The sequence below is a fragment of the Sturnus vulgaris genome, chromosome 9 (genome assembly GCF_052056855.1).
Source record: "Sturnus vulgaris isolate bStuVul1 chromosome 9, bStuVul1.hap1, whole genome shotgun sequence".
NCBI lineage: Eukaryota > Metazoa > Chordata > Aves > Passeriformes > Sturnidae > Sturnus > Sturnus vulgaris.
Window position 1 is genome coordinate 5,213,091 of NC_142251.1, and position 10,328 is coordinate 5,223,418.

Consider the following 10,328-nt stretch of genomic DNA (forward strand, 5'->3'; position numbering starts at 1 on the left):
TATAGATAAATTAGTTTTTCTGGTTTTTTTCCTCTTGGCAGTTCTAAATTTGCCACTTTCACTTTTGCCCCAAAACACTGCGCTGCAAAGCATTCCATCAGATAATCTACTACATTAAACAAAAGATAAATGTTCAGCTTAGCAGAACTTCTTCACTTCTTGCATTGAGCAAGGAATTATTAATACAAATATCAGAAAAGAAGTCTGTTTATTTTACTGTGCTCACTCTACAGAAGCAGAAAGACATAGAAATACTGAGGCCTAAATCTCTCTCCAGACAAGTCTGTTACACAGAGCTTTTCAGGGCAACATCTTGACATTTGGCAAGAAAAATAACATGCAGACACATATCAAACCATAACAACACTTTAATGTATCTTTTTTAATTATACAAAAGTTCCACCCCAATTATTCAAACATTAACAACTGATCCACTTGATACAAAACCAATTAATCCAGGCAAAACAGTAGAGGAATATACCATTCATTTTTAATTAAAGATTATCATTGACAATCATAGTATGGATGGATTTTACTAATTATTATTGTAACTGGTGTTTTGTCCTGGGCAAATCTCTCCACACCTTGGCTATGCCACAGTGCACTTCCAGTACACACGTGTAAAGCTGTCTACAGCAGCCCTTTAGAAACAAACAGTACTGCTCAGGTTCAGCTGTCACGAGTTAAACACTGCAATCATGTATAAATCATCAAGGATATTCAAAATGTCAGATGTGAAGCCTGTGTGACAAGAGGTGATTCCAAAAACTTTGTCCCAAATCAACACAGAAGGTACCTTAAAGGACTCAGAAACAATGTGGAGGCACCAGGCCTTTCCACACATTCCTGCCATGCCCTTCCAGACCAGCACCCACCCTTCCCTTCCCCTGCTCAATCACCTTAGGAAGCCAAGTGCATCAGCAACCCAGGCTGTCCTCACATCCTCTCTTACACGGTCTTCAGGCTCCACATTACTTAACTCTTTTGTAACATTCAGAACCAGATTTCCTTTACAGCAAACTGATACAAACAACATCTTTCTGACTACTGTCATGAACATGAAAATGCTGCAGAATGCACATGGCTCAGAGACCATGGTCTGGGTAACCTCAGCAGAGGAACAAATTCGGAGTCATAATCATTTGTTGCATCCACTGGAAAACCTTTTAGGAACATGGGCTTTGTAGTGCTTGGGAGGCAGAGCTGTGAGCCTGGTAGCTCAAACATTGATCATAAAGTGAGGCAGGGGACTAATCCCCTTCTGGTTGTTGTGACTGCTCAGTGATTAAGTGTCACTCCACTCTCATTAACTAACACACAGAGATGAAAACAGTGCTGCTGGCTCTCAGCTCTTCTCCAGCCCATTTATTGTGTATAATACAGAGATTGCTCTCTTCTTGTTTATTCTGGGGAAGAAGGAGTTTGGCCATGTTCGTGAACCACTCCTGAATCCTCACTGTCAGTTTCAGTAGCTAAAATGAAGAATACAAAAATGTCAGAGTTAAACACAAACAAAGAAGCAAAAATCCCAAACCCTCTGTTTCAGTTCTTGTTACACCTGGAATCAATCACATTTCCACATTTGAAGCTGCACTGGAATAGAAGAATGAGGCAGACACTTCTGTCCACTTATCCACAGTGAACCTATGCCATGCCTTTTTACACTCCTGTGAATTCTAAAAAGCCTTGACACACCGTTCATAATCCCTTTTTCGAATCCAACTGGGGATTTTTATTTTATAAAGTATTTACTCGGCGATTTGCATGAAAATCTCCCTCATCTCCACACAGACAACCTGCGTTTTGGTTTTCTGTAGCCTGCTCTTTTAGAAAGCCAACCATTTGCAGTCAGAGTCTACCATCAGATGCTGTACTGGCTGTTTTACTGGACATATCTTGTGTTCATTTTGTCAAATCTCTGTAACACGACCAGTCAACACTGCATGGAATTGTGTAACAGCATGTCTACACTTCACACTACCCCTGTAAATCATTAACTCAAATCTTTCTGGAAGCATCTTTACCCTAGGAGCATCTTTTTCAGGTAAGCCTTGGAGTTTTTCATTTTTTGTTCTTATCTGAGATTTCCTTCTGGACAGAGATCACAGACACTTCTCCTCATCAGCTGTCACTCTGCTAGGGCTTTCTATATCCATCCTTCTGCAACAGTTTTGCCAGAAAGCCCATTTCACCTCAGTTCTGGAGGTTTCTGGAGAAAGGATGTTCCCAAGTTTAACTGCAGGTTGGAGTCAGTTCCATTTTGAAAAAAAAAAGACCTTATGCAATCCTAACACATCCTTATGCACAACACATTACAGCTTTTCTCTTTTTTCAAGCATCTTGAATTCCAGAAAGAATTTTATTTGTTTCACTCTTCCCTTTAAATCTGCATCTTCTACTGCCAGGCTATTTTGTATGACCACATGCAGAATTATCCCCCTTCACTAGGTTACAATTGCAAATTCCTATATATCCTGGAGCACAAATGCTACACAGTAGAATGAATTTCTACTTTCTCCATAGCACTAAGGAAACTGGATTGTTCTCTGAGCAGCACAATCCATGATGCATTGTTTCCTATGGTGCTGTGCCTGGGCTGTGATTTCCCCGGTGTGTGTTAAGGGCTGAGGTCATTAGATGGCATTTTGCTCCCTGGGGGAGGCTGTGCCACTGGTGTTTCTTCTCTATTCAGTTCCTGTTTTCATCAGTTTTTGGCCAGAACAACTTTACCAATGCAGGACTGGATTTCCTCTGTTTCCCTCACACACAACTTTAACTTCATTCCATGTCCCCCATGTTTGTGTGCTACTCCCAGTTCCTTCCCATTCCCTCAGAGTCCAGCACTAAAGCTACAGCTCCCTACACATTTATTTATCTGCATCTTAAAAAGTTTAAAATTAAAAAAAAATTAAAATAAAACTGGCTATTTTCATATCCAGTATTAGTGGTTAATTCTCTGAGCAGCTCTACCCTCTTGTGGTCACAGCTTAGCTGCAGCCAAATGAAAAACTTGCAAATATAATCACAAACATGTCTACATGTAGGCACAGTACATGAAACAGACCTAAAATAGAGGGGCACAAAGACTTAATCTATGACAGAAATTTAAAATCCTGTGGGAATCAGTAGAGATTTTGAAGATTCAATCTTTCTTTTCCAGCAATTAAAATCTAGGATTTTCAGATGAGCAAGAAAATTCGTATTATTCATGGTAAGTGTTAGTCTGCATTATTTTTTAACAATTTGTCTAAATTGAAATACATCCAAATAATTTTTAAGATATGCCCTGCAAAGTATCTATGTAGAGAAATATTTTCTTTTTGAGAACATCAACAGATCATTTTCTGGAATAGCTCTGAATTCTGGGGCCTTTGAGGTCTGCTTGAGATTGAGATTTCCAGCTTGTCAGCTGGGAAGCCCAAGCGTGCCAGGCTGTCTCCCCTAGGTCAGCCCTTCCCAGAGCTGTACAGCCTGTCCCAGGAGTCAGGACTTCGTGCCTGGCTTCAATCACAGAGGTCAAAACTAGCTGGGATCAGGGTCTCTTGGTTTTCCACCTCTGGGGTTAGATATTGAAACCAAGTCAACAGTGAATCTCATACTTCCTTACCATGTACTTCCTTGGTTGTTTCAGCCAGGATGTTCAGTGAAACTGGAGCTGGGATGTAATGAATCCCTGTCAGAAAACTTGATGGGATGAACTGATGCAGAGGAGTGTAGTATCCTTGAGGGAAATCTCCAGCTCCATCTGGAACCTGTGGAAACATATGAAGCAGATCATCTTCCATCTAAAGACTCTCTCCAGGGCACATCTGCATTACCAGACCATTTCTGGGTTTTTGTCCTTATGCTGCCATGTCAGTGCACATATTGGCACAAGGAAAGCCTTAGGGTATCATGGTGCAACCGAGGAGCAAGAACTTCTCAGACCAGGTTGTCAGAGCAAAACTGACCTTTTAAACCCTTGCCACCTGTTCTGGCATCTAATTGGAGTAGTTGTTTAAATCAGGAGCAGCCATCTTCTTTTTCAGTAACCCCTAAAACATGACAGCGAATTTCTATACAAGCATAATAAATCTATTGTTTATTTTGAGGCAGCTCACTCTACCTTAACATCAGCTGATGAATTGTACTGAAAGCAGGTCAGATTATTAACATCATCATTTGCTAATGTTTTCTTCAGCGTGACGTATCAAAATGTTAGGAAGTAACTGATAAGGAGGATGACTCTTCATGGTTACTTCAGCAGAGAGAAGGCAGCTAAAATAAGGCAGTATTAGCACAAGTAATTAAAAGCCTGCTACTCACCGATACAGTGGTTGCATTCCCTGGCACATAGCTGCTAGGAATGTGCCTGAATCCTCTCTGAAGTGATATCCCTGGAGGTGATGGTGCTTCCCCACTGCTTGACTCATTGATGGCAAATCCCAGGGAAAATGGGTGGTAGGGATACATCCCAGAACACCCAGGGTACGCTTTTGGGATTTCTCTCTCCAGGTATTCTGGGTTGACAGTGTATTCCGGAGGAAAAGCAGGGTGAACTAGGAAACAATGAGAAAAGAACAAACAAAATTATCCATGTAATTTTACAGAGTTATACAGAAGTAGCTGCAGGAACAAATTCAACTCTCAGACAGGAGAATCTGGTACTTTGGTTTCATGTTTACCTCTGATTGGCAGGGAAGGCAAAGAATTTCCTTTGAAAGGTTTACTTCTGGAGTACTATAATTTGTGCCTAATCTTTTTTTGAAGTTGGTCAGCAGGTTAGAAATGTTAAGGGAAGGACTGACTGACATCTGTATAGCTATTGTCATCTATAAACATACTTTTATTCCAAAACAAAGCTAAAAAGGGGGCGTTATTGGCAGTATTATCTCGGGATTACAGATATCCAAAAAAGTATTTTCCCTGGGCTTCTCAGGACAACATTTTGTCTTGCAGGCTGCCAACTTCCAGAGGCTCAGATTCATGACTACTGCAATCAGTAAGAATTTCTGCAACATTCTTATTGTAATAGAATGGAATTACTATAATAAACTAGACAGATCACATGAGAGACTATTAAATAAAGCAATTTAAGAGATGACAAACCATACAACTACTCCACCTGAGAAGTTTATTCCCTGCTCTTAAATACCAAATGCACTTTAACTTCAAGTCATCCGAGCCAAATTTAGTTTTTGCTACAGGTATGAATTAAGGCGAAAAGGTCTTTTTCTTTTACAGTGCTAGCATAAAATGCTTGCTTCAGACAGCTGCAGCAGTACCTTACGTATTTACATGCCATCGCTGAGCTTTTCGCATTTTTGTTGCTGGACTTTTGTGCCTATTAGTTTATAAACACTGTGACAGCACTGAGAAAAACATGCGGAGCGGACCCGGTTTAGTTGCACTCCCAGACTCATTTCCCTCTCAGTGAAAGCCGCTTTGCTTAAGGTTCGAGCTCGCAAGGGCGGCGAGGCTGAGCACGTTGTTCCCGCCCCGCGCTGCCAAGGCCGCGATGGGGCTGGGCAACCCCAGCCAGCGCAGTGCCCTCCGGGGAAGGAAAGCGGGACCGACAGCAGGAGCGGCTCTCCGGGCAGCGGGAGCCCGAGCAATCAGCGAAATGTGGAACGTTTGAAGGGGAAAGAGAACGGAGGAAAATGCTGGGGAGAGGCTTTGGGGACAGTCCTTACCGTCGTCCCTGAAGGGAGTCGGCGGTGGCCCCCAGCCTGCCGTGCCCTTGCCGCCGCTGTCGGGCTGGTTGCCCTTCTTCCTCTCGTGGCTGCAGTGCTCGGGGGCTCCGTCCTCCCGCGCTGCCGCCCCAGGGCCCTCGCCCGACGGAACGGGCTCCGCGCCTGCCCGGGCAGGCGGCTCCGTCTCCTGCTGCCTCAGCGCCTTCTGGGCTGCCATGATCTTCTGCCGCTCGGTGATGAGCGAGCACTTCTCGCACAGGCACAGCTTCCAGCGGCAGTGCCCGGCGTGGCCCTTGACGGGCACCACGAAGCCGTGGTTGCGGCAGCGGGAGCACTTGGGTGCCCGCAGCGCCTTTGCCGTGGCCTCGGCCGCCTCCATGGCATCGCAGCGCCCGCCCGGACCCCCCGGCCAGGTCCTCCCCCGTCCCTGGGCTCTTATATGGGACGGGGCGCTGCCTGGCATGTAGCAACCCGGGCCGGCGGGCGGAAGGGCCCAAGGGGGCGGGTGGGGAATGCACTGGGCTTCGTGGGCTCCCTGCCCTGCGACAGGGCACAGCCTCCCCCGGGCACCCCCTGCAGCCCTTTGGTGCGGGCGGGAGCCGAGCCCGAGCCACGGGGGGCTGAGCCTGCAGGAGCTGCGGGGGGCTCGGAGCCCACGGCGGGTACATCGCCCTGTGCTGGTGCTGGGGTGCGGGGTTTGGATGGGCCCGGTGTGCACGGACACGAATGGACTGTCCATTACAGTAGTGCCCTAAAAGATAATTTTCCCTTTTGGCACTTTAACATCTGCACCCGCTTTCGTAGCTCTCATGCACTTGCTTTTAATATGCATGGACTACAGTCCCGTTTTGTTTCCAATTTGCAGCATGCTTCTCTTGTTGAGGAGGAGTCACTGCCTCAGAAGAAAAAGAGCACTTTCATCATTCTGTTTTTCAAAAGAAGGTACTAAGACGAAGGTGGAAAGCATATGTCATTCCAGAGACCTGTCTCTTTTTCTCAGAATTCCTTATTCTCTGGGAAAAAAAGACAAGTTTACAATTAGAAATACAGGAATGCTCCAGTTCTAGTATTGTTTGAAAGCTCTTGTTATTTGTTACTGCTGGTAGCTGCAAACCCATAGTTTACACAGTAGCCTATTTCAGGAGAAAACTCCCCACTTTGCAACACTGCTGACTTTTCTTGCCTATACAATAGCTGTTTTAAAATCTTAAGGTGGTAATAGCTTCTATGTTAAAAAGAACAACACAAAAATTAATCACCACATAGTACTGAAGCTTTCTAATAAGTTTCAAGAGAACCAGGTAACATCTATCTGCTTGCTCTGAAACAATTCTAACTGCAATGGAGTTTGTTTCACAGGACGTGGCAAAAGCCCTTCCCTTGGTACAAATAATCCTGCAAAGCCCTGTGCGATGAGCTCTTCAACATCTTGGGGGGTGAGGCCCCAGCAGAGCAGGCCCCTTGGGGATTTGGCAACAAGTCATGTTTGCAGTAAGCAGCCAGCCCCTGTGCCCACCAAAGCTCAGCCAAGATTTCAGGCTTCTCGCTTTGCAAAAGACTCAGTAGGACTTTGCACTTAAGTCCTGCAGGTTTCCAGCAGCTGTTTTCCCGAGATGGCTTCTCAAGCTTGGTGTGGAAAGCCGGCTTCATGTGCGTGGGCATGTGTGTGTGTGTGTGTAACCATTTCTTCCCAGTTCAAAAAGGCACTTGCTTGATGTGCCTTCAGTAGAAGCTGCTCTTCAATGCAGCTGCTCGCCTGTGCCAAGGCCTTGATCTTCCTATTCTCTTTCTAAACATTGACTCTGTATTAAATATAGTCAGATAAAATATTCCTAATTTTATGGTCGATATTTTTGCTGTATGCTCGGGATGTGCTAATTTAGCCGTAGAATGAAAGAGGATGGATGACACATTTAAAAAAACTGTAATTATATATTTTCATATATACCCAATTTGTGTTCATTTGGATACTTGAGCAGACGGGGAGAAAGGTAGGTTACATGCATTTTCCCCAGTAATTTTCTTTTCTGAGTCACATAATACTATTCTTCAAGACATTTACTCAAATACACAGAAATTTATCTCTTCTCTTTCTAAAATGGTGTGCCAGCCATGGGTTGTACCAGTTTCTTCACTAATTAAACCACATCTTTCAAAGTCATGTGTATTTTTCTTTTGAACAACTTTTACCTAAGCATTCAGGACTTATTATATTGTCCATATAGTTTGTTTCAAACATAACTAGACTTGCTTTTGGTAGAAGAGTGAACATTTTACTTTGCTTGTGAAGTAAATCCTTATTTCTGCAGGCAGTTCAAAGAATTCTGTTACTCCAATCCTGTTATGTTTTTGTATATATATTTGAGTTAGCCTAATCACACACTGTAAGAAGACCATAACAGAGAGAAGATAGAACAATTTCAAAATACATTTTTGGAATGAAGTGTAGACTTATATGTGGATGCAGCTTCATGTCTTATATAAATTTCTTCTTTGTTCATATTTGAAAGAAAACGAGGCCCAATAAAGACTCTTCAAACTTAGTTTTCTGTAGCATTTTATGTAACATATGGTGGGAGCAGAACATAACGTGTGTAAAGAGTTGTGTATTAAAGTAGCATTTGTAAGAATTATTATCTTGCAAAAATGAAAGGAAGGCAACCTGCTGACTTTAGGTTATTGAAATAAATGACAATAATATCTCTACTCCTTTCCAGCTTCTGTATCATATAGTGTGTGGTTTGGGTATGCAGTTTGCTTTGTACATGAAACAATAAGGAAAAACAATGACTTAGATAAAAGGGAACAAATCAAAAGACTGCCATAAAAGTGAATAGCAGAAAATTGGGGTTTGGGTTTTTTTCTTCTTTCTCAGACTTTCCAGCTAATATTCATACAATAAATGTTTTTTGGCAAGAAAATTGCTCTGTGGCAAGAAAATCATTCTGACATTTCAGAGAGCAACAGCAACTTAATCAAGAAATTTGTTTAGTCTGAGATCTCCATTAATAAATATTTCCACACTTGGTTGGAAATACATTTTCTTATACATAAAAATCAAGAGCATCTTTCAAATTTTTAAGACATCACATATGAAGGTAAAATCCTCTATTCAAAAATTATTTTTTTATCTTTGTAGTTTGGAAGTATCCATTATGGACTGTCATAAGTCATTATATACAAATTTTTATAGTAGTACTATGGTGAGGTCTTCTCCATTGTAACTGTGTAGAAGTGTATTTACAGCTCAGTCAGGGCAGAATTGACATGTGGAGATTTACCTGCAGAGGCAGAACTGCCCGAGAAGAACTCTCACCTTCACCTGTCCCAGAATGTAATTTTAAAAAGTAGCATATTTAGCATGCACATAGTTAGAAATTCCTTATAAAAAACATGAAAGTGTTTCCAACATCCTCTGGCTGGCCTGCAGTACCGAGTCCCCTCTCACACTGAGCTGACAGCAGCACACATCCATCAGTGCTGCCACACAACTGCAGGGCTCAGCTCTCTGCTGACAAGCTCACGAGGTTGTCTGATCCTGCCCAAAGCAAGCCTACATGACAATGAATAAACTTCTTCCAGTCAGTTCTGTACACTGTGTTTTCCATTTTTCTAATCAGAGTGAAATTGTACTGTAGTAAACATTTTTTGGGGGGGGCAATGTGGGGGAAAGTGCTGTGTAGAAACACTGCAATATGATTATATTCTATCTACCTTAAAATTTGAAATGGCTGAAATGTGTTTGGGTTACACCGTTTTTAAATCTGGTTGAAGTTAAGTTCTTTAAATTGAGATAAACAGAATTAGCTTTTCAATTGTCTTTCAGCATCAATTCCTTTATTTTAAAATGTTGTCTTCTGTAATTCAAGCAGGAATTCCACTGAGGTGTGTGTGGAGGGTTATTGTTGTTGTATTTAAAACAGTTTTAACCAGAGCACAATTAGATGTTGACTTTCGTCTGCTGTATCAAAAAGGTGAAACTCTATGCTGTGATCAGAGAAAATTAGATGGAGTTTATACATATTTTAAAGTCTTAAAAATGTATCAAAGTTATATAAGCACTTCTGGTTTCTTTAACAAACACAACTAAAATAAATATTGAGTCCTTAAAATTGAGTATCTTTTTAATATATAACAGTTCTTAAATATCAACAGCAGAGACTTTATTGGTAAGACTGTTGTTTGTTTATTGGAACAAGATCTTTATTTAAGAGAAAAGAAATAGTGATTAAACTGAAAACTCTGTGATCTGGTTATTTCATGAGTTCCAGAAGGGTGGGGTGGACCTGGAGAGAAATCAACCCCAGCAAGGAAACTGAACATGTAGCAGTTCTTATTCTGCATCAGTACATCTCTCATATAAGCAGGAAATAAAATGCATTAAGGGGAAAAGAACGAGACAGACATAAATACACACACACACACACACACACACACACACACACAGAGGTGCTTTCCTCAAATAAGTGATAGGGTGTTTAAAGATCCCTACCTAGAAAAAAATAGACCCGTGCTAAAAAACTCCTGTGGGATTTGTTCAGTCAGTTTGCAATAAATAAAGATCACTGTATTATTGAAGTCTGATTGTTTGCTTATTTTTCTTTGTCTAAGAAAATAATTATCCCTTCAGAATAAATATTTTGTTATTTTAGAAGG

The 10,328-nt window shown here is 41.9% G+C and overlaps 1 protein-coding gene across 1 annotated transcript; it reads right to left on the reverse strand.

Annotated features, from left to right (window-relative positions):
• Positions 1–350: 350 nt before the first annotated feature.
• Positions 351–6,161, reverse strand: DMRTB1 (DMRT like family B with proline rich C-terminal 1). Its single transcript, XM_014870690.2, has 4 exons — positions 5,673–6,161; positions 4,306–4,538; positions 3,608–3,752; positions 351–1,472 (listed from the first exon to the last, which is right to left on the reverse strand). Exons 1-4 carry the CDS (start codon positions 6,133–6,135, stop codon positions 1,402–1,404), a joined length of 912 nt encoding a protein of 303 aa, XP_014726176.2. The 5' UTR covers positions 6,136–6,161; the 3' UTR covers positions 351–1,401.
• Positions 6,162–10,328: the final 4,167 nt, after the last annotated feature.